The sequence below is a fragment of the Ascaphus truei genome, chromosome 5 (genome assembly GCF_040206685.1).
Source record: "Ascaphus truei isolate aAscTru1 chromosome 5, aAscTru1.hap1, whole genome shotgun sequence".
Classification (NCBI taxonomy): domain Eukaryota; kingdom Metazoa; phylum Chordata; class Amphibia; order Anura; family Ascaphidae; genus Ascaphus; species Ascaphus truei.
In genome coordinates this window covers 61,924,791-61,949,542 of record NC_134487.1, presented here as the reverse complement: position 1 = coordinate 61,949,542, position 24,752 = coordinate 61,924,791, and the positions used below count along the sequence as shown (strand labels likewise).

The 24,752-nt window shown below is 38.2% G+C and overlaps 1 protein-coding gene across 15 annotated transcripts in view; it reads right to left on the bottom strand.

Annotated features, from left to right (window-relative positions):
- The window catches only part of CADPS2 (calcium dependent secretion activator 2), a 516,545-nt gene that overhangs the window by 398,513 nt on the left and 93,280 nt on the right, over positions 1-24,752 (bottom strand). For all 15 annotated transcript variants that reach the window (XM_075599918.1, XM_075599919.1, XM_075599906.1 and 12 more), the window contains exons 3-5: positions 19,192-19,524; positions 4,594-4,674; positions 191-427 (exon numbers count right to left, since the gene is read on the bottom strand). In XM_075599918.1, coding sequence (XP_075456033.1) covers positions 191-427; positions 4,594-4,674; positions 19,192-19,524 — 651 coding nt within the window. The remainder of the gene's footprint in view (positions 1-190; positions 428-4,593; positions 4,675-19,191; positions 19,525-24,752) is intronic.

Here is a 24,752-nt window from a genome sequence, read left to right as displayed (position 1 = left end):
AAGAAAATAATCTATTCATTTTTATACCACAGGTTGATAATAAATCTCTATTTGAATCACAAAATGATTATTTATGCAACGGATATGCGTGCATTAAAAAGGCAGTGTCATATACATGCTTTGATGTAGGAGTTAAAGGACCTGTCTACATTAAAAGAACTCATGTCAAAAAGAACAAAATGATACATACCTCTAAAGTGAATGACAACACCACATCGGATTTTGACAGCTGAATTTCATTTTCGTCTCCTATGTCCAAGAACGCCGTATTCTGCGCCCGCTTTAACTTCTGCAATTTAAACTCAGGACCACCTTTGGACACTGGAAGACTTTCTAGGTTTGCCATCAGCAAATTCACTGAAGACCGCAGCTCTTCTATGAACATGCTCTCCATGTCTTTGGTTAGAAATTTTGGAAACTTCTTTTCCTTGAAAATGTGAACATTTGGTATCAGCACAACACCATATAAACAAGCAGTACCCCACATCATTAAATCGAATTCAATTGGAAAAAACTCATACAAATATTTTGATATTGCCATATACATTGTAGTCTTTACTAAAGAGGGGTGAATCCGCCCAAATCCGCTTTCCGCATTTTCTCGCATTTTCTCCTCAAAATATGTTTCGCGGGGGGAAAATCCGTGGACGGATTTGGTCATTTTTAATCTGCGCGGATTCATCAAAATCCGCCATTGGATACAATTGCATCTGCGGACTCCACGGAGTGTATTGATAATAATAATTGAAAATCCGCAAAACGTGAATCGCCCTTTTTGAGATTGATCCATGAAATCTGCGCACAAAAGGGACCAATAGGCTGTGGATCCAAATCCACCCCAAAATGTAAATTTCACCCATCTCTAGTCTTTACAGATATTGTCATGATTCTTTATTTTACTGTACCAGCTTATCATACTTTTCATTACTACAGTATGTCCATCATTAGAAGTGATTTGATACAGTCTCATTCAGCAGAGATGACCTTCAATACATACTTTGCGTCTCAGACCTTCAGTTTAACCATTATAAAAACGTATGCTAAGCAACAGTAAACAGAGAAGCCCCAATGCACATCACATACAGTATGACAAATGTGTATGTGTATGTGTATATATATATATATATATATATATATATATATATATATATATATATATATATATATATATATATATATATATATATATATATATGTATATATGTTAGACAAACAGACAGAAACCGCATACACACCTAATAATAACTAGGGTATTTATAAGACCATAATCTAATCTCTATAATAGAGAGAAACAAGTCGGTGCTCTGAGACAGGGATAAATAAAATACAGAAGACACAAGAAGTCTCAAAAATGAGCACTCAAAAAATCCCCCACAAAATGATACTTTAATGTCCTCAAATGTAACAAACTAAAACATGATAAAAACACAAAACAGAACCCTGAAATTGACAGAGTGACTACATATAACATTTGGCCAATACAAAAAGTCTAAACCTATACACAAATATCAGGCTAATGCAAGAAGAGTGTCAGGTGAGATCCCAGGGAAACTAGTTCCCTGGATCAGCAAGACCAGCCGGTGACAAAATATACCAAAAAGACCTAAGGGACACACTAATGAATATACTGATGTCATACACATGTAAACCACACACACTGCAAGATTGAAACCGTTAAGGTAAAGCTAACCCACCGTAGTGGGAAGTGTGCAGAAATCTAGGAAAACTGTGTAGAGATGGATAAATTCATATGAAAAAATACAGTATCACCCAAAAAAAAAAAAAAAATATATATTTTCTAAGTGTCAAAAAGAAAATCCTCACATAAAAATGAACAAATGTCCAGTTGTATACAGGATGGTATGAAATCAGAATCCATATTATTGTGAGTCCCCGAGTCAGCAAGGAAATATGTATCACAGATTAGAGTCTCAGGGTCACTGCAGCAACTCCCACTCTACACGTGTTTCACCTTGCGGCTTCTTCACGGGGACTCACAATAATATGGATTCTGATATGTGGTGAGTTATACTACCGCACTCTGTAACTCAAGGGGGGATGAGTGTATTCTTTCTTTATTCCCTATGCTACAATTGAAGGACTTTATATGCTATTCGTTTATTTAAGATTTCATACCATCCTGGATACAACTGGACATTTGTTCATTTTTATGTGAGGTGTGAGGATTTTCTTTTTGACACTTAGAAAAAAAAAATTTGATGTTTTTTTTTTTTGTGTGTGTTATTTTTTCATACGAATTTATCCATCTCTACACAGTTTTCCTAGATTTCTGCACACTTCCCACTACGGTGGGTTAGCTTTACCTTAACGGTTTCCATCTTGCAGTGTGTGTGGTTTACATGTGTATGACATCAGTATATTCATTATTGTGTTCCTTAGGTCTTTTTGGTATATTTTGTCACCGTCCGGTCTTGCTGATCCAGGGAACTAGTTTCCCTGGGATCTCACCTGACACTCTTCTTGCATTAGCATTAATTTTTATTTTTTCACTTTAGTATGTGTTAAAAATACAACAGATGACAGAGAAGCCCAATGCTACATCCACATGACAAAAATACACAGTAAAATACTTATATATTCTCTTGAAAAAGGGTCATTTAGTTTAACCCTTTGGCCAAAGCGTTGTAAGCTTGTGAGCCATGACAAGGCAGACACCTGTTATAAGTATTTTACTGTGTATTTTTGTCATTTTGGATGTAGCATTGGGCTTCTCTGTCGTCTGTTGTATACATATGCCACGCTCAATAGCACAAATTTTTGACATATATATATATATATATATATATATATATATATTTTGTGGGGGCTCAGGGGTTCCCAAAAAGAGCTTGCTGGGGTTTTGTGTTTTGTTAACCTATTCTCAGCTGTTTCAGCTGTTGGAGGTTAGTGACTCCTCCTTCCCAGGTTGTAAGCCCGCCAACTCCCCACTTCCCAAGTTTGTAGGTACTTTCATTCTACTGGACATAGACCCACTGTGGTCTTTCTCCCTCCTAATAGAGGTAAATGAGAATTTTTATCCTAATAGAGGTATATTAGTATTTTATCTGGTAGTGTTAGGACTTGCGAACAGGTGTCTGCCTTGCCGGGGCTTACAAAACTTTGGCCAAAGGGTTCAACTAAATGACCCTTTTTCAAGAGAATATATAAGTATTTTACTGTGTATTTTTGTCATGTTGGATGTAGCATTGGGCTTCTCTGTCGTCTGTTGTATACATATGCCACGCTAATAGCACTCCTTTATGACACTCATATACATATATATATTTTGTGGGTGCTCATGGGTTCCCAAAAAGAGCTTGCTGGGGTTTTGTGTTTTAAAAATACAATCCACACAATAAGTAATTCGCTACTGTAAGTTGCCGATCAGTCCATTTTCCTTCGATCGGCGAAGATTCAGCTCGGGGTTCACTAAATGGCTGCAGAGGAGTATTTTGCAGTCAGTGGATTGCATTTGCATAAATACTGTATGACAAAGTTCTGTGAGGAAGATCATGTGACCAGGCAGTCACTAGATATAATTGGTGCACTGCTAGAGTGAGGGCAGGGCTCAAAAAGGGGTGTGCCAGAGCATGTTTCAGAAGAGGAAGGGGGTGGACTTTGTAAATGGGTGCTATAGAAACAAAAAAATACTTGTTACATTATAATACATTAAAAATGTAATTCAAAGTTGTTGTTGTTTTTTTTTTTAAATGCTATAAATATTTTCTCATAGTGCAGAACTGATTTATTAAAAAAAATAAAACACACATGTAGGATATTGCTTGGTCTGCAGCTTTAAACCTGCCGCCACATCAAGATAATCCGTTTCAGCAGGTCCCTACACTACCAATTTTATACGGTGTCCTTTCTATTTCCTCCCCTTAGAGAAAAGGGAAAATAGCATGGGATGTGTGACATACACATGTAGCCAGCCCTGTTGTCTCTAGAACTGGAGCATGCTGTGGGGACGCCATGTGGCTGCTCCGGTGCCAGATGATAATGGCTGCCGGGGTTCTATCTGGAATAATGGACCCTGCTGTGATGTCACAGCCAGTATCATCCCCAGAGCTGCAGCGCTTTGCTTTTTCAGTTGCAGCTCCGGCAGTCTGGCTACCTCTTTATGTGGTGCCAAAGGGTAAAACTGTAGACGCATTGTGGGGCACTTAACTCAAGTGCCGGTATGCGTTATCACACCAGTCTTGCCGTTACCTCCCACTCAAGTGGGAAGTTAACGCCGAACGGGTGCGATAACCCAACCCGAAGCTTGACGCATGTGCTCTTATACGCGTGAGCTACATTGCAATATAGAAAAACAAAAGTGAAACAAATCTAAAAAAAAAAAACTAAGTGCAAGAAAAGAATGTACTTCTCAATATTACGGCGGCAGCAAAGGTTATCTCCACCTTCCTCCTGTGGGAAGTAATTGCTCAGTGACTACTGCTACTACCTGTGTGTGCTGGAACCTGCTGATTAAATAAGGGTGGAATGGGGGATGGATGGATGTAAGCATGATAAGCAAGTACCCTCAGAGGAAAACCACACTGGTATTTTAATCTGTATTCTGGAGAGAAATGTAGTGCATCAAGCCTTTACCTTTGCCATTTGATCTGCCAGTTGTAGACGACCATCAAGTTCTCGTCTAATCTGGGCTGCTTGTTCATCTGCATTATCCAGCTGAAATACACAGCACAAATGTGATCAGAATAATGCATTGCAATAAAACAAGGATTTATATGCATCGCCGGTCTTTCTTAAGTAGCACTGACAAGTTTCAATATTGGTTTTTATTTTATAGAAAAGAAATGATTTGAGCTATTTATTTGCCAGTACTGCTGACAGCATATAGAGAGAAGCATGCTAGACACAGTTCCAGCTTACGGACCAGTCACAGTTCAACCAAACTCTTACTCATCATGAACCTTGGCATATTGGCTCAAATGTATTTACGTTGACATACAGATGTAACCTAAGCTTGTGATGTAAATAAGGTCAGAAATAGGCAATTTTAGCACCTAGATTGGATGTGTTTAAGAAGCATGTATTACCATAAGTAAAACCGTTCAGGAAGTGATGCTATTAATTGGAAGTTATATATCTTTTCTTAATTGTTATTGCCATGACAAAACATTACTTTTTCTGCTTATTAATTTTGTTAAGCTGTAAAATGATTCACTTTTACACCAGTGTTCTTTTAAATATGAAGACTTCAATAACTTTCACGTTGTGTTGCCAACGTGCAAATGGGAAAGCATTGTGTGGCTAAGAACATAAAATAACAAGAGGTTTAACAATATACAAATTGTCACGATTATTTGGAGGGAAATGTCAAATGGGCTACTCTCACAGCGATGTTTCTCCAATTTTAAACCAGAGCTTTACCTACCATGCTTCTTTCAAATATAACTCTACTGAAGAGTTACTCTGTGAGGAATGGGCATCCACTCGTTAGCTTTGAAAATTTAAATAATTGATCAGACTGAATAATGTTTTTGAGGGTAAAAAAATACTCCCTCTATTCAATCAACCTATTCCTACAAATGGAAAAAAGGCAGGGCTAAAATGGGTCCTAAATCTTTATAGCACTTTAGGAAAACTAGACTAAAAGGGCCAAAAGTGGTCAATATATGACACCAGTCTCAATGTGGTATGGTGAGGAAGAAAACTCCGGTGCCACAGCTTGTGACAAAATCCAAGGCACTTCCGGGTTGTAGAATAACTTTATTGAGACTTCACGAACACAACAGGCTACATCACAGTCAGATGTGGTATGGCCCTTTTTCAGAATCCTGTACCGGAGAAGATTTTAATTCCATTTATTTGGCTCTGCTTTCAGCTTATATTATAGGGGATTTAAAAAAAAAATCTTTTTATTCATTTTTGAATAGTATGAATACTGTCAAATCATCTACAGTGTAAAATATCAATCTAGCATGAAAAACAAACTAAACTTATTAATAACTACTAAACGTTTACCGTCCCATAACCCCCCCACACAGACCATAGCTCATATATTATCTAAGAATTCTGTAAGAACATTAGACATTGCCACAAAATAAAAAATAAAAGATACCATCTTCATATATGAAACCTCTTCCTTTCAGAATAAATAAATAAATAAATGTGCATTTAAATGGCGGGAAAAATTCTAATTTTTATAGGTGATTTTTTTAAGTGAGCAAAAAAGTAAAGAACACTGCAATATGTCAATTCTGTTTCACAGATCACTAGCTGGATACATAATCAAACTATATTCTTATAACTTATTCAATATGTCATTGTACACATTTCCTTTTTAGAAGATATCAAAATTTCCAATATCTGCTCTACTGTATATGCATAAAGTCTGGGGATAGTACATTTTATGTTTGTACTTGCCCTAATATAAAGTGCTTTCTCCTTTGCCGATTGCAAAATCTTTTTTCTAATCTCAATCCCATGTTAACACCTTTGGGGTGAAAAATTCCCTTGCAAAATTCTTGTATTGATAGATTTGTAATCGTAATCCGATACACTCTTGAATGATTCTTTTCTGAAGTGAACAATCATAACTTGGGTAGCCCTTCCCCCCCCCCCCACCCCCCCCTCCAAATTTCCATCCTGTGTTATCTTGAAAGAGCTTCGCTGTTCTTTTTCCTATTCTATGATGTCTAATTTATTGACTGCGGTATTTTATTTTTTATTATTATTATTTCAAATTTAGGACAGAAACTAATACCCATCTGGAAACGCAAGGCATATTCATTTTAGATAATGCAGAAATAGTGACCGCATTAAAAAAAAAGCAGCACTGACACAAGAGGCATTTCTTTACCAGGTCTGTATATCATAAGTTACAATAATTACAAATAATCATGATTAGGACACCACTGAGGATAAAAAAAGTTTACTGCATTGGATTGTTCTTGAAGCTGAAGTTCAAGGGCTCTATAATTCTTTAGTCAGGTTTAATTATCTAGCGACAGGATAATACATACTGGAGGCATAGAACACATGTTCATATTACTTTACAAAAATTGAACATGTCTCTGGGCTATCATTGTCTACATGCAGTAAGCAATAAGAGAACAAAGCATTACAGAAAGTAGCTGTGTGCAGTACCGGAACAAAGGGGGGTTGTGGCGCTGGGGGAGGGGGGGGGGTGGATTGGAACAGCTGGCCCAGGTGCAGCCTGTTTGGAGGGGGTGCAGAAATCCCCCTAGCGCCCGTGCTGTTACAGCGTCCGTTTATGCTTTGCTAGCGCCGGCCAGTAAGGGGGGGTGGGGTGAGAGAGCGGATGCAGCGCTGACTGACACAGTGTCGGTTAGTGAGCAGGGATGGGAGGGTGGGGGAGAAGCAGAGAGCAGGTGGCAGAGGCAGGAGGAGTGAGTCTACCTGCCCCTGCTCTCCATGACATCAAGGGGAGGTTGGAGATCATCATCATTAGTTATTTGTAAAGTGCCAAAATATTCTGCAGTGTGTTATTGTGTGTGCTGTGTCTGTATGTGTCACTGTGCTGTGTGTCAGTGCGTCTGTAAAATTTTGGTAGTGTACGGACCTACTGAAAAGGGTTTAACGTGACGTGGTTACAAATATTTTGGCAAAACAAATGAACTACAGTAAATGACAAAAGAAGGAAGACTACAGATAAAATACATATTAATGTACTAAATAATGTATCATATTGGATGTAGCATTTGGGGATTTTTGTCTCTTGATGTATACAATAAAAAAAAACATTACCTTTATTATTTGACAAATTCAAAATACTTCTATTAAACTCCAAACAGAATTTAAGGACGCGACTATGTTAACTGAAGAACTAATCCTAACTCTCATACAGTAGCAACACCCAGACGTGAATATTTTTTATAAGACATGGCTGTGTTGTAATAAGGTGTCAATAATTCTTAAAGCTGCATTCACCGCTGCCCTTTAAAAAAAAAAAAAAAAAACTTGTTTTGTTTTTAAAACTTTCACTTTCCCGTTTGTGATCATTTATTGCAAATCTATGAGGAGAGGGCAGGGCTCAAAAACAGCGGTGCCATAGCCTGCCAAATAGCAATCAAAAGATTATTCGTAGTACAATAAAACCCATTAATAAAATGGCATTAAGTGTTGGAAGACAATTTTAAAAAATGCAGTAAGTAGTATTATCTACTACTACAAAATTGATTTTTAAAAATAAAATACACCTAGGCTTTTGAATGTTTAACTCCTTTAAGAGCCTTCAATTATACTGCATCAAATGGTATACTTCTAATTCTGATATATGTATAATGTCTCAATTTACTGACTGCTATAGTTATTGTGCCTGCTAGTACAAATGTAGCAAAAGCAGATTGCTGTAGCTAGAGCAGTGGTTTTCAACCTTTTTTTTTGGTTAAGGAACCATATAATTATATTGTGAAATTCTGCAGAATCCAAACCCTCTCTAATAGCGTGTCTGAGATCAGATGCACTTTAAAGAACACCAACCCTCTAGGGATGTTCGGGGAACCAAAGGGTTCCTAGGAACCCCAGTTGAAAAACACTGAGCTAGAGCATTGTTCCACACTCAAACAGCTACTATATTCTATCTTAAATCTGCTGCGAACATCTTGCTCCAGTCATTTTTTAAATTTATTTATGATATTATTACTCGCACATAGAGTGTTTATTATTCTGTATATAAGGCAGAAGGAAATAACTATTTGAGCATTCCACACCTGTCAGCTTGTTGATGGCTCCAACTAATACAGATGATGGTGGTTACAAGAAGCAATTCTATCTGCCTCACATAAATTATTACACCTGTCTAGCGATTGAAAAGTCTCACACAAAAAGGGGATGGGAGGGGGGGTGGGGGGGGATTGTCTGAACATGTACAAATCTTAAAATATAACAAGTAGGGCAGCTAGCTAAGATAATCAAATATAAGATTGTAACCCAAGTTTATATAACCAATATTGTTTACCTATGAATGTTTTAGACTTGTATTGAGTAATAAGTAGTTGTTTGGTGTTGCACTGCAGCAAAATCATAGCTGGACTGCCAGTGTTCTGAACACACAAAGTTTAATGTTACATATACAGACAAATGAAGAGACCACCAACGCATTTCACGCGGTGTGGAGGCACTTTGTCAAAGTGCGAAATGCATTAGAGTGGTCTCTTCGTTTGTCTGTATATGTGCCATTAAACTTTGTGTGTTCAGAACACCGGCAGTCCAGCTATGATTTCGCTGCAGTGCACCACCAAAAAACTACTTATTACTTGTCGTCTACAATGGTTGGAGCACGCAGACATATCCACGTGGACCGTCAACGGAGTGAGTAATAAAGCCTTTTTCATGCAATTGTACACTTTTATGGATTGTCTTTATCCGCGATAATGTTAACCGGGAGTCACATTTTCATATACTCCTTGCTATAAGTGGCATAGAAGTCAGTGTCAATAGTTGTGTTTACGTTTTTCCCGAAGTTCACATATTGGACCTGGAAGCATGACAATTATCCATGCCTGTTACTCTGAAAGCAGCTTGCAGTTAACACTACATGCTTAGTTCTTAAGGGCTCACCCTGCAGGGACTATCCTATTTCAGTACGGACACTTGTATACTCTATCAGCATTCACGGTGCAGATACATTGTAATATATTCTATACAGTAGACACATTTTTTTTGAAAAGCAACCCTTTGATTACCTTTTGCTTATCCTGTTTGTCTTGATGCATTGTTGTGGAGATTTTCTCCCAACAATTTTTTGTGCCTTATATTGAGTAATATCTGTTGGATGCCAGTATGTCAAAAGAATCTATTGTCGCATACTAATAAACCCTCACATATCAGGTCCTTGTAGATACATACTGTATGAGCGCCGTTTTATACAGCTCGAATTTCAAAGAAAATGTTACACTCAGAGAGGCCACAGTTGCCAAGTCTATTAATCATACTCAAAATATAAATATACATTTATTCTGTTATTGTGATTTACTTATACCCTCTGTGGGTGTGTGCTTTTCTTCTCCATTAAATTATTTGGCTTATACATTTTTCAATGTGTCTTTTCTGAGTGCTGGGAACGTTGTTTTGTGTCTATTGCTTGTTTGGAGGAAATAGGGTTCCTCCTTGTTCCACGTTCACCATTTTATCTACGGTAGGTTATTCTGAGTGCTGTCTATTTTTTGTTTTGTTACAATGAATATTTACATTTTTTCTTACCAGGTCCTCTAACATTCAAGTTTATTAGGCACTTATTGTTCTACTCTGTGGCTAATGATCACACCACAATTATAGCACTTTACAAACAACGAACAGTGTGATTTACCTGCAGTTTCATAGGTCCTCAAACAGTTTTATCACAGTGGAAATTTGATAAATGTTGTAAAAAAAAAAAACACATTTTGCAGCATTTGGTTACTATACAAACATTAAAAGTTTAGTAAAAGTATTTCAAACATTGGCACGTCTCCATTTTTATTTTTTACGACATGGAGATCAGGGGGTTCCCTTCTCTCTCTCCGTACAAGCAAAAGTCAGATTCCAGGCTCTGGGTGGGAGTTTGCATTACTTGACATGCTCGGCAAATCACTTTCAAATGGTTTCTGAACTTTGATTCATTGAAAATGTGGGATACATGAGAAACTTTTAGCACAAAAAAGTGTTCTGCAAACTCGTTTGTTGAGAATAATTTTGGTAAAGTTTTGCACATCTCTACTGATGACCCCCGTTGTTCTAGAGCAGGGCCACCAAAAGGTCAGGCTTTAAGGATGTCCCTGGTTCAGCACCGGAGACTCAAACGACTGAGCCACATGTGCTGAAACAGGGATATACCCAATTCCTGGACTGTTAGTGGCCCTTGAGGACTGAAGTTGGCCACCCTTGTTCTAGAGATGCATCCAGGTAAAACCAGCACATTTCAGTCCCTCTCCAGGGGAAAAAAATGGTCATTTAAATCTCCCGCATCACACAAGCCAGTAGGAAGTCGCAACATTATCCACTGCGTCGCGTGTAATGCGGGGGATTTAAAAACCAGAATGTTCCAGGGGTACTTTTATCTGTAGGTGTCACGAGAATCGGGGGTACTGTGGCTGAAAATAACCTTGTTAAGCGCCGGTAACTCTCCTGTTTCTCATCCTGGTAAACAAACAAAAAATGAGGATCTGGTAGGGGGAACTGCTGCTTTAACATATTGAGCATGAAACTCCCATTAACTCCGTTTGATACCAGGTGAGACAGTAGGGCTAAGACCCAGACATGGCTCCCCGGTTTCAGCTCCATACCTCCTGCGGGGTGAGATGCCTCACTGCGGGGGAGAGAACAACACCCTGGCTTTGAAGTGTGTACTCTCCTGACAGGTGGCCATGTCCCAGCGAAACTCCCCTTTGTCTCACAACACTGCACCTGGCCCAACTCAATGGATTCATTGTAATGTGCCCTCGCTAAGCAACACAGGCCCAACCTACAAGGAATCCCACAGAAAATACACCAAGTAAAAAATACAAAATTGATGTTCCCAGCTATTTTAGGGAACACATTAACTGGGCATGGCAACCATTTTGGATACCCTGAGATAGCTACACTGACCCTATACATGGGCTGGGCAGTAATCTTGACAGCTAGGGGCAAAGTGTGTTTAACCTTCTGAGCCAGACTTCACCTACCATCAAAAAGACCATACGGCTGCTCTGTATTACTCCGCTGGTGTTTTGAATGACCAGTATTTTGCTACTAATCTTGTCGCATGCGCCCTCATTTTTTGTTCCCCAGGGTAATGGCATCGGTAGTAATTGTAGCCCAGGAGGACACTGCAAAGTTAATGGTTGTCTGCAAAGTTCCCCGAGTCACCCAATATGATATAGCTCTTCTCTGGTGTTTTTGAAGAAAATTATCTCCTGCCGGGTAGCCTTTGGATCTCCAGAAAGTTCAACTGTAATGGTTTTATGTAGAATCTGGCTCATGTTACTACATCTAGGGTAGGTGCCATCTTCCCTAGGGTGACATATTGCGCTAAAATTCTGGAAGTTTTCTCGGTACATCTTGTTCCCTGTGCCAGATCGTGATATTTTTCTTGTGCCAAGGTCATTACTCCTTTTTTCCTCTGGAACCGAACACCCCAAAACTTTTGTTTATGCAGAAGATTACTCTTTTCCCTGTTCAGCAACCATCCATGTTTTCCCAGAAACTCTGCAACTGTTAATACATGGTGTCCCAGTTCTGCATCCTGAGACTTGTCCAAGATGGCGTTGAGCAAGGGATATACTTGTAACCCTTGTTTTCTTAATTCTGCAACTGGTGTAACTAAGATCTTTGTGAAGGTTCTTGATGATGTTGCGAGCCCGAATGGTGATGAGGTGTATGGAAATTATCTGCCTTCTGTAGCCACCCTTCTTCTGCCACAGATATATATATATATATATATATCGATGAAAACTAATCAGTTGCATTTTGGTTTGTATGGCTTGTATGATTGAATAAAAATATTCAATTTTTAACATTTTGACATAAAAATGATCATATCCAGAATGGGTCTGAAACTGCTGGAAGCATTCTTTACGTAAGAAAAAAAAAATACCAGAATACACCCCTCCCCAACACCTTGATTTTTTGAAGGCTTTTTAGGATCTGATTCACTGCCAACTTTGACTGTGTTTTTGGGAATTCTTGAAACCACAAATCTGTTCTCTCTTGGTAACCCCTTCAACTCGAGATAGTATCCTGATAAAATAAATCTAAAAGGACCAAATCAGTCTTGTTTAAACTGAGCCCATGCAGACCTGAAGCGAAAAAGCCTTCCTTCCACACTGATCTGTTGGTCTCGCTAACTCATGAAGTCTTTTCGTTGAATGATGTTGCTTGGCTCTGGATCTACTTAAAACATTACTCTGCCCTGCCTTACATGTAGACTGTAGTGAATATGATCTGCCTGGTCGATAGTATCAGGATTCTCTACAATTTTCTCTGTCTGAATACGCTTCTGAACCATACGAGCATCCTCATCTCTGCTCTTCCTGCAAAAAGTAACTCCTCCTGCCGGAAATCTTTGAAAAAATAGTATTCAATCTTCTCCCAAACAGGAAAAGTGTGTAGAGATTGCTCTTTGACCTGGAATCGGACATTCAAGGTCTCAACCATAACGCCCTTCTTGCGGCTACAGAGTGTGCCATATATCAGGCTGCCAAACACACTGCATCAAATAAGGCTTTGGAAAAATACTCTGTAGCAAATTTTATTTTTTACATGGGCTTTTAAAATCACTGCTCTATTCAACACCCGTATATGCACCATACTTATTTGAAATGTACAGTATTAAGAAAGAACCTAAACACTGGATTGAAGTCAATTTTATTTTGAATTAGAACCAGTCTTGTAGCAATTTGCTACAGTATGTATAGTTAACGCAGCGTCAAAAGGAAAACAGAGAAGAAAACTGTAGTCTTTTAATGAGATTTAAAACTATTAACAAATGTTTACTTTAATAATTGTGCACTGTGACAACATTTGCTATACATGAGTATGTACAGTAGCTGTAATTAATTGCAACAGTTTAATATTCTGAGCTATTGAACAAAATATTTCTTATATGTCTGGCCAAAAAAAAAGGGGTAAAATGTAATGAAAAATTTAGATATTTGATACATAAACTAAACTCTGAGTAGTTTTAGGAGATGTAATTTGGGGAAAATAGATTTTGAGTAAAATAATTAAATAAGGGGGTTGCAAAATGTAAGAAAAATCTGGACAGGTGGTAATCGAAGTGGCTAAATAAGTATAATTCAGTTCAAAGAGCCAATAGTAATATTGGTCCTGGAGAACAGCAGATACAACCTACACCGAAATACTTTTTAGCGGACCAATATTAGAAGTCTTCATACAGTAGATGAAATGATAGTGTGCAGAGCTATTGAAACCTCATAGGTTCCTTCTTGAAGTGCACTGTGGCAGCACAGTTATAAGGAAATATACTGTATATATCATTACGTGATGATTAAAGGTGAAGAAACTCTGTAACAAGTATGTATCTTATATCTGATACCTAGCATACTTGGCTCCTGTGAATTTATGCTAATCTTCATTGCATTCCACTTGAAGACTCCCTACAATTCATCTCCACTCTCACTTATCACTTTTGGATATGTTTCCTTTGCTACCACAGTACAATACAATAAGAAGCCTATGCGGCTTTGAAAGCTTTGTACACTATAATTTCATCTATGCTGGTCCTCAAAAAGGAATCATAACCTGCATTGAATCTGCAACCCATATTTTAAAAAGATAGTTTTGCTATAAAAACAGACATTATTTATAAAATTAACCCTTTTTATTCGAACGTAAAACTGCAATTGTGTATATAAAAAAGTGAGATTAGTTTGATAAAAAGGAAAGTAGTAATCCTACTGTACATGTCCTATTGTCATCACACATTGATCATTTCCGATCATTTGGAATAATGGGCTTACTCTCCTCATCACTTAGAAACCAGATTTAATTTTGCCTTCACTACACAAAACTAATTACAGGTATAGTTATACATATGTTGTTGCTATTGGTTGTGAAAAAACAACAACAATCATAAAATAATATGCATCAGACTATATATCTGTAAAACCGAGATGCGTAACATTGCAATCCCTTCTTTCACCATGAACAGGGATCCTAAAGTTACAGACGGGCCCAATTTTTCCTGACCAGGAGATTTACAGAATACTCTTTATAGCAGGGGTGCACAAACTGGGGGGGCGCAAGATTTTCTTGCGGGGGGTGGGTAGGTCCGCGCTCTTCCACAAAGTCTTTCAATTAAATGCCACGGATCGCGCGGGAGGCCTCTGTAAGTTCCCTTACCTCGGCTTCTGGCGACGCAACGTGGCGTCAAATGAGGATGCGGGGTTAAAGTGTATATATCTGGGCTAACATATTCAGATTTATTTCTCTACACAGGTATGCATGTCCCTCTTTATCTACCTCAAGTTTAAACTTTTACCAGCTTACCTGGCTACATCAGACATACAGTATAACCTTATTAGCACCTGCTTGGTATGTCCCCTGTGGCGTTAAACTGGAGTTGAACAGGAGTTGAACTGGAAAGGCACAACTGGAATCCGTTTTTACCACTTGATCAACCCACTCTGCAGCTGTGAGAACCTATTATTTTTATATTGCTCTGACAATTCATGCACAACGTAAACATATACGTACAGTACTTTATAAGCCTCTGTATACCCATCAGTGCTACACTGCCCTCTTAAGCCCAATTTACACACATCCTTCATCTGCTCTTTCAATCATTCTCTATGTGGTTGATATCTATTCCAACTTCAAACTGCAAAGGCAGTATAACTAAACCATCCTGTGGAGGCTGTCTTAAATGGTTTTCGTCCTTTTGTTCACACTCAACACGGTCAATGGCTGGTGTGGAGGAGTAGGTCTCAACCCAGAACTGATATCAACGCCGCCCCTATGCCTCAACCTGTTTCATTCTTTTCCTCTGAGGTTCAATCTGTCCAGCTTTTTTTATCCCCTCTCTCTGCACGTGGCAGTCAATTACCGATATCCTACCTCTAAATTTCTCCATTCCGACTTTCCTTCTTTCTCTCCTCCGACACTCCCATTATTTTATTGAGGCATTTCAATGGTCATATTAAGAATTCCTCAGTCTCCTGGACATCTCAAGTTCTCGATCTAACCTGGTTCTTTGGCCTCTGCCAATGGACTAAATCCAACCCCCCACCCCCAAGGATGGCCACTATTTAGAAAAAAAACTGTTCCCTTTCTGATTTCTCTGTGTCCTTATTTACACTCTGACCATAACCTAATATAATTTACCACTATTCCTCTTACCCTCCTCCTACCTGTTCTCCTCACTACTTCGGAGACCTTTGCACCATATACGTCACTGCTGTAGCATCTGACCTGAACACTAACCTCTCATCGCTCTCCTTTCTCTGAACCTTACAATCTTGTTAAATCTTATAACTCTGTCCTCTCTTATTTGACCTATATGACACTTTTTGGTTCTGGCACACTCGCCCTCTAAACCTTGGCTAAATTCACAAACACGCTTCCTTCACACATGCACTCTCCTCTGAACACCTACGGAGGAAATCTCACAGTCATACTGCTTTTATATTCAATAAATATATCCTCCCCTGTTCTAGTTATGCTTTACCCAATGTAAAAAAACAAAAACAAAAAAAACAAAACACTATTTGATCTCTCTGCTGCTTTCCATGCTGTAGATCACTCTTCTTCATATTGTACATTATCTTGGTATCCGTAACCAAGCTCTATCCTGCTTCTCATCATAGCGTACTTTTCTCATCAGTCATTTTCCATCTTCGTTGTGAACATGTCACCGTCTCCTGTTGATCTGTCTGTTGGTGCACCCCAGGGATCTGTTCTGGGACATCTTTTTTTCTCTCTACACACCATCACTTGGTGGCCTCATTAACGCCTTTAGCATTAGGTATCTACGCAGATGTATCTATCCACCTATTTATACAACATTCCTGAAAAATTAGATGTGTAAGGCCAACAAGTTCACAGGCAGTAAACACAAGTTTCTAGTTTCGGAATTCTATGGGACATTCTCACTGTCGTTTATGTAGACAGTTACTTTTAGCATGTGTCATTTGTTCAATTATACCATTGTTGTATTATTTATAAGCATCACAAAATATATTGAATAGATTTCAGAACAAAAACCATTTGCGCTATTAGTACAAAACAATAATGCCAAGCCATATTTCCCCGGTGAGAATGGCTGTGTGCTGTTAACACAGAGGAATATGTGCCCTAGAGATTACGTATGCATTCTGTACATTCATATGAGAGATACAGAATAGGAACAGTCACATCTATCTGAGATCCTGTATTCCTTAAGTGGAGTAATTAGAAGATCTAAAATAAGTTGCATATGGTATAAATCGGTACAATTAAGTAGTTAAATGCCTGAATAATCATAGCCTTTCTAAAAGATATTTTATATATATATATATATATATATATATATATATATATATATATATATATACATGTGAAAAGAAAAAACAAGCGCAAATAATATCACAAATAAATCAAAGGTAACACAGATGATATACTATCCTTAATGAGTGCAGCTCCTGACGTAGAATTCAAACCAAATTCAATCAGCAATCGAAGGAGAAACAGGTGCGCAAATCACATCAGGACATGTAAAAGAAAGTAAAAACACAAAATAGTGCAATATTGTCTACTCCAACAAAATAGCTTCAATGCTGGAGGTTCTATAAAATTTGCACTCACGTGTTTAACGTGAAATGAAAGCGTTGTGGTTGTTCAAAGTTACCAACTTATGTCTCCAGACAGGCACTCCAGATCCATATAGAGGGGGGGAAATCCATATACAAAAAAAGGGGAAAGCAAAATAGTATAGTACTGTTTTTAATGTTAAAAACACAAAGTATTTCACTTACATAAGTGCCTTTGTTTGTGAGCATTCAGACCACCCTGGGTCATAGGGTCAGACAAGATATTCACAGCAACAGCATCTGCTCCATGGCCGTCACAGCAGGTACTGGGCTGATTAAAGTTGTCCTCCACTCTAGATGTCATCAACAAGGGCTCCTTAGTAGTCACTGATATCAGTGACTACTAAGGAGCACTTGTTGATGACATCCAGAGCAATATAAAAATAATAGGTTCTGCTGTGACGGCCATGGGGCAGATGCTGTTGCTGTGAATATCTTGTCTGACCCTATGACCCAGGGTGGTCTGAATGCTCACAAACAAAGGCACTTATGTAAGTGAAATACTTTGTGTTTTTAACATTAAAAACAGTACTATACTATTTTGCTTTCCCCTTTTTTTGTATATGTATTTCCCCCCCTCTATATGGATCTGGAGTACCTGTCTGGAGACATAAGTTGGTAACTTTGAACAACCACAAAGCTTTCATTTCACGTTAAACACGTGAGTGCAAATTTTATAGAACCTCCAGCATTGAAGCTATTTTGTTGGAGTAGACAATATTGCACTATTTTGTGTTTTTACTTTCTTTTACATGTCCTGATGTGATTTGCGCACCCGTTTCTCCTTCATATATATATATACATGAAACACAAAAATAACCTGCACAGACCTAAAATAAAGTGTGCTAAAACCAGTTGGGTAAAGTGTGAGTAATAGACACTACTGGCGGTGCTGGGGATAGAAAATATATGAATACTGACACAGAAGGAAAGAATCCCCAAAATAGCACTCTAACATACACGAAATGTATCAAAAAAAATTATTCATCACATACAAATATAAATGGTTAAAAAGGGGCAGTGGTGACCTGCAAAGCTGTAATAAACTGAACCTAAGGTATGGGGAACAAAACTACACTGCATGAACAGAGCCTTTGTATATAAAGGTGTAGAGGCAAGAAAGTATCTTGCATCAAAACACTCAGACCGGCCGGTCAAGGCTACCTAAAATGAGGCCCCTTGTGTGAGGTACTAGTATGAAAGTAACAAACATTAAATGTGAATTGGTTACATATATAAACTAAACCTATAGATTAGGCACACACAGATGCCCCTATCACCCTGGGAGCATGCGCAGTGCAACGGTTGAGGTTCACTCCCTCTGAACCCACGAGTATCTTGGCTGTGGATGTTTGCTATCACTTTGCTGGACACTTTGCTGGACACTTTGCTGGACTGGTCTAAGTACTTTCTGTTATCTTTTTTTGGCCGTTGTTATTGTCATCTGCCATTTCCATGCCTATCTGTGTGTGCCTAATCTATAGGTTTAGTTTATATATGTAACCAATTCACATTTAATGTTTGTTACTTTCATACTAGTACCTCACACAGGGGGCCTCATTTTAGGTAGCCTTGACCGGCCGGTCTGAGTGTTTTGATGCAAGATACTTACTTGCCTCTACACCTTACAAAGGGTCTGTTCATGCAGTGTAGTATTGTTCCCCATACCTTAGGTTCAGTTTATTACAGCTTTGCAGGTCACCACTGCTCCTTTTTAACCATTTATATTTGTATGTGATGAATAAAATATTTTGATACATTTCGTGTTTGTTAGAGAGCTATTTTGGGGATTCTTTCCTTCTGTGTCAGTATTTTTTATATATATATATATATATATATATATATATATATATATATATATATATATATATATATATATACACACACACAAATACACACACAAATAATAATAATGTAAACATTATAAATGCAATGTACAGTATGTACTAACCTGGCAAGCGTTATAGAGCAATTGATGCTCTAACTTTTTTATCCCCAGGATCTGTTGAAACATTTCATAAAGTTGTTCTTTGCTCAGTATTAGTTCTGACACAGCGCTCAGTGCCATCCTGTTTGGCTGTTTGCGAAGATCCTCTTCTCCTCGGTATATCGCGTCATATTTCGCAATCCAAGAGCTTAAAACGGTCTCTTTGCTTAATCCATCGATTTCTGGCAAACTTCGTACTCTCTTTTCTATGTTCTTTTTAAAAACTTCTCTGAAGTCATTTGAAGAGCATCCGCCACTGTGAACCATTCTGGCAACGCGATCACTTTTCAAAAATACCTATTAATAAAGAGCATGTTTTAATTTTGCATTCAAAGTAAAATGGCTACAGATGTACTAGGCGTTATTGCACCCATAGGTGCATTGTAAGTGTCCCACTGAAATGCCCCAGTAAGAACAGCTGTTAGATCTGTAGTTTGAAAATAATATAAAACAACGCCAGTAAGGCTTGTTATGATTCTAGTACAAAATAAAGTATGCCATTTAAAAATGAGAATTCCCTTAATTATATTTTATATCCTTAAAAGGTATTTTTATCGTCACACTAAATGAAACCTGGTTGAACAGATCCAAGGTGTAGCAAAATTAACAATTAATAATACCAAATTACCCATTAAAGAAATATACACCTGTCTACTATAAAAATATGTGTAACACTGGCAAAACAAATATCAAACAAAAGCTGAAAAACAAAAAGAATCACACTTATCTTTTTTACTTTAAAAACAAGCACAATTTTGGCCAACAAAAATGTTTACGGGATCCCGCAATAATCTACAAATGTGTGAATTTTCAGGATTATTGTGTTTTGTCACTGCTCAAACTAGTTTGGGAAACTTGAAGCATAACATTATGAGCACACAGGCTTGTGATACTGTTATGTGCATTGGTTTGCATGCCACATGATGGCTCAATACATTTCACCTAAACCTCCCTGGCCCACCTGAAGTGTTTAATATGTCTCACTCAGCAGAGGTCACTGTTTAGAGCAGGGGTGGCCAACTCCAGTCTTCAAGGTCCACCAGCAGGTCAGGGTTTCAGGATATCCCTACTCCTGCACAGGTGGATCAGTGCTGAATCAGGGATATCCTGAAAGCCTGACCTGTTGGTGGCCCTCGAGGACTGGAGTTGGCCTCTCCTGTTTCAGAGCTAGGTCCAGTAGTACTCAATTTGGCACCACATTTTTATGACAAATCCTAGCATTGAGGATTCAAGTACATGAAGTAGAATTGTACTGTTTGTGTTAATCAGATTAATTAGAAAGTCCCTCTTTGGATCAAAGTGACATGTTTAAGAAGTTAAGTGTACTTTAGGTGCCTAACGAACAATACAAGTATTTTTCAGTAAGTATTTGACTAGACACATTGGAAACAAAGAGACAAGTATACGAGAAGGGTAAATTCTGTAGAGCCAAAGAAAAGGGAAACGCTCATTTATCACAGGATAAATATTTATATACTTTTTGGACTCAAGGGTGAATCTTTCTAAGAAAGCAAATTTAATTGAGACGATACAGTACATTTGTTTGGTCCTTTACATGTTGTTGACCCGCTAAATTTAAATATCCTGTAATCCAACTGCTGCTATTTTGAAACTTCCATACTTCATACAGTTTATTAAACGGAAACAAGACAGACAGGTCAGTGACATGGTAAACAGTTGAGGGCAAAAAGAGTAATGTGTGTATTTATTTGTTATTAAAATCAGAAGATTTGATCAAAACCGTAATAAGAATATGTATCCTCTTCTACATTTTGCGCACGAAGGCAGAAGGTGCAAAGAAGTTGAAGTGTAGAACGAGAAATGTCTGCACAAGAGGTCCTGCTCTGAATCTAGAGGGTGGGAGGTTCCGAGAAGTACTCCTTCCTGAAAAAAGGGGCAGGTTCACCAAACGGTCTCCAAAAAAAAAGGTACAGTAGTGGAAGCCAATACAGTAATGGAATTCCAAACTGCGTGGGAGAACACAAGAATATCATATATCTGAAAGTAAAGGATCAAATGAATTTTAACAGTAGGAACCTGGGCAGACTAGGTGGGTCAGGTGCTTCTCACCTGCTGTCAATATCTTTATGTAACCTCTATTTTGCAAATGGTCTCAAGAATAAATACATGCTGAAAAGTGGAAATTACAAAATAGATTGCTTGGAAAGAAATATTCTGAGTAGAAAAAGGAATGGTTGAGAAGACTGTAAAATCAGATGGTTTTTCCATTTTTTGGTGATGGCAGAGAAAAGACAGAAGTCCTGTATGTTACAGCAAATTCACATAAGCGCTAAAATTGTTTGGTAAACTAGGTATAATCTAAAGATAAATATTGCTGATTTCATCTGTAATTGTGCATAACATATATATTTATAAAATGTTAAAAAAGTTAATGCAGAATTCAAGCAGCATACAGTGGTCAGTTTCTTTATTGAATTGAATGAGTTTATTTTTAATCTAATATTGACCTTCAACTTTTTCAATAAACATGCTAACATTTCCTGCTCACAGAATTTGTATTTTGTTCTATCTACTGTGTCAAAATACAATAGATGTTTTCTGATTTGTCTTTCACTACAATGATCAGCTCAACTTAATGTCCATAACATTATAATAACCATAAACATTGTCTGAATTTTAAACATTACTTTATTACATAAAGGTTGACCATTCATACAGACCAACAATCCCTTTGAATTTTAAGAAGGTTCTGTTTGGAAAAAAAACAAACAAAATTTTTTTTTTTCCTTTTCTGAAAGGGAGCATGTATGCTACAGCGTGCAGCAACATTTAATATCAACACAAACTTACAACTCTGATCAAATTAAAAATCAGGCTCCGTTACCCAAGCCCTTTATATAAATCCTTTACTCAACCACAATTACCTTTGTAATCTTCCTAACTCTGTTACCCCGTGGCCTAGCGTGAAGCAGAAACGTACTAGAAAGAGAGCGGGGAGAGACTAACCAATTACACTGTAAGCTCTTCGAAACAGGGGCTCCTTTTCCTAAATGTTACTTTTATGTCTGAAGCACTTCTCCCCTTTATGTCTTATTTATATTAGTTGTTATTTATATGATTGTCACGTGTATTAGCACTGTGAAGCGCTATTTACATTAATGGCGCTATATCAATAAAGACATATACATACTAAAAGAGATGGGGAGAGACTAAAAAAAGGGGCAGAGGGAGACAAGTTGGAAAGAGAAGGGGGAGTGGGAGAAAGTAGAGGGGCCAGAGAGATAGACAGTGCGTGAGAGAGAGGAAAAGACAGAGAGAGATGTGGAGAGAGAAAATGTGAAGTTCAAGAGAGAAAGGGGGGAGAAGATTGTGAGATAGTACGAGAGAAACAATTACACTGAGTTTGAAGCAGGGGAGCCTGGTTAAAATCCTGATGTCAGTTCCCTGTGACCTTTGGCAAGATACTTTATCTCCCTATGCCACAGGAACCAGAAAATTGATTGTAAGGTCTACAGGGCAGGAACTTGTGTCAGCACAAATTCTATGTATTGTACAGCAATGCATTTATTGTCAGGGTCACACAAAAAAACACTATAATTCAAAAATATAAATATACACACATCAATTACCCCACTCACTCAACCCCCCCCCCCCCCACAAAATAAATACCAAAAAAAACACACACACCCTTAAATACATATAACCCACCCCGCTATACATAATAAAAATACCCCACCCCCGCCAATACAGTCAAAATTTGAGCTTCTCATGGCCATGGTCAGAGTTCAATGGTAATAGAATATTATGAAAAGATGTGAGAGAGGAATCATCTGCTAAAATGGGAATAAAAGGGACAATTGGGATTATTTAACACGGGGTTGACTTGTTTTTAGATTTTATTTCAATCAATTTTTTTGTTTCGTGAATGTCTGTATTTATCATTTAAACTGTCAGTGTGTGATAACTATAATCTAATAATTTTTTTTGTTTTTTTTCAACGTACTTTTTTGTAGTGTTTTATACTGTGGTATGTTTATTGTTATAAAAATGTGGATAATAAAGAATTAAAAAAAAAAAAAGGTGGTGTCAAAGAGGGGATATGATAACTAGGGCGTATCTTTGTATTATTGCGGAGGAAAAAACGGCAGGTTTTAGCTACCTTTTGAATGTGAGAGAATGCGAGAGAGGAGTAGAGTGTGACCCCTAGGCAGTGTGTTTGTGCATCTGGGTGAATGATAGTACTTCCAACAGTAATGTGCAAGGAGGTAGTAGGGCCAGGTTTGGGAGGAAATATGAAGAGCTCTATTTTTGACATGTTGAGTTTAAATCGACAGAGAATTGGCCATCCAGAATGATATAGCAGAGAGACATGCAGAAACTTTGGTCTGTTCAGCAGGTGTAAGTTCAGGGTTTGAAAAGTAAATTTGTGTGTCATCAGCATGGAGGTGATACTTGAACTCAAGAGATGTGATTAGGTCACCTAGAGAGAGTGCAAAGAGAAAGAAGAAGAGGTCCCAGGACAGAGTCCTGGGTTACCCCCATAAAGAGATCAATAGAGGAGGAGGAGGTGTTGGCAAAAGAGACACTGAAAGTACGGTGGGACAGGTAAGAGGAGATCCAGGATAGAGCTTAGTTACAAATACCAAGAGTATGGAGAATGTGAAGGAAAATAAGGTTGTCCACAGTATAAAATGCTGCAGAGAGGTCGAGTAATATGAGCAGAGTGTAATGACCTCTGTCTTTGGCAGCATGGAGTTCATTAGTTATTTTAGTGAGGGCTGTTTCAGTTGAGTGAGTAGTGCGGAAGCCAGATTGTAGAGTGTCTAGGAGAGAATAGGTGTTGAGAAAATGGAGCAAGCGAGAGAATACAAGACATTCAAGGAGTTTAGAGGCAAAAGGCAGGAAGGAGACAGGACGATAGTTAGAAAGACAGGTAGGGTCAAGCTTCCTGTTTTTGATTAATGTTAAAACTGTTGCATGTTTGAAGGAGGAGGGAAAGGTAGCAGAGTAGAGGGAGGAGTTAACAATATGTATGAGCGTAGGGATTATAGTAGGAGAAAGAGTTTTGAGGAGATGGGAGGGAATGGGGTCAAGAGAACAGGTGGTAGAGGGAGAAGCGGAGATCAGCAACGACATATCCTCCTCTGTGACAGCGGAAAAAGAGTCCAGGAAGGCAGGAGGAGAGTTAGGAAGAGGTGTGGGATGGGAGAAAAAAAATTGATGAAAAAGGCAGATAAAAGGAATGGTCAAAAGTGTGGCAACTACAATTTATTGTCAAAAAGTAAAAGAAAATTGCATTTGGATCAGAAAATTCCAAAAGTCAGAATACAGGGTTAAAGGCACTATAATGTCAACTACTACAGGGGAAAGGGACCTGTGAGTCACCATTTCAGCTGACTTAAAGGTAGGCTAGCAATGTGACAAATCAATGGGGAAAGCCAGTAGGGTGTTCGATTGTATAGAAAAAGTGGCCAACCTTTTTCTCAGGCGGGCCAATAAATGATCCCCAAAAAATAGGGGGGCCCCACTGTCTTCCCCTTTCAGTGGTGGGGACAATGGTAGCC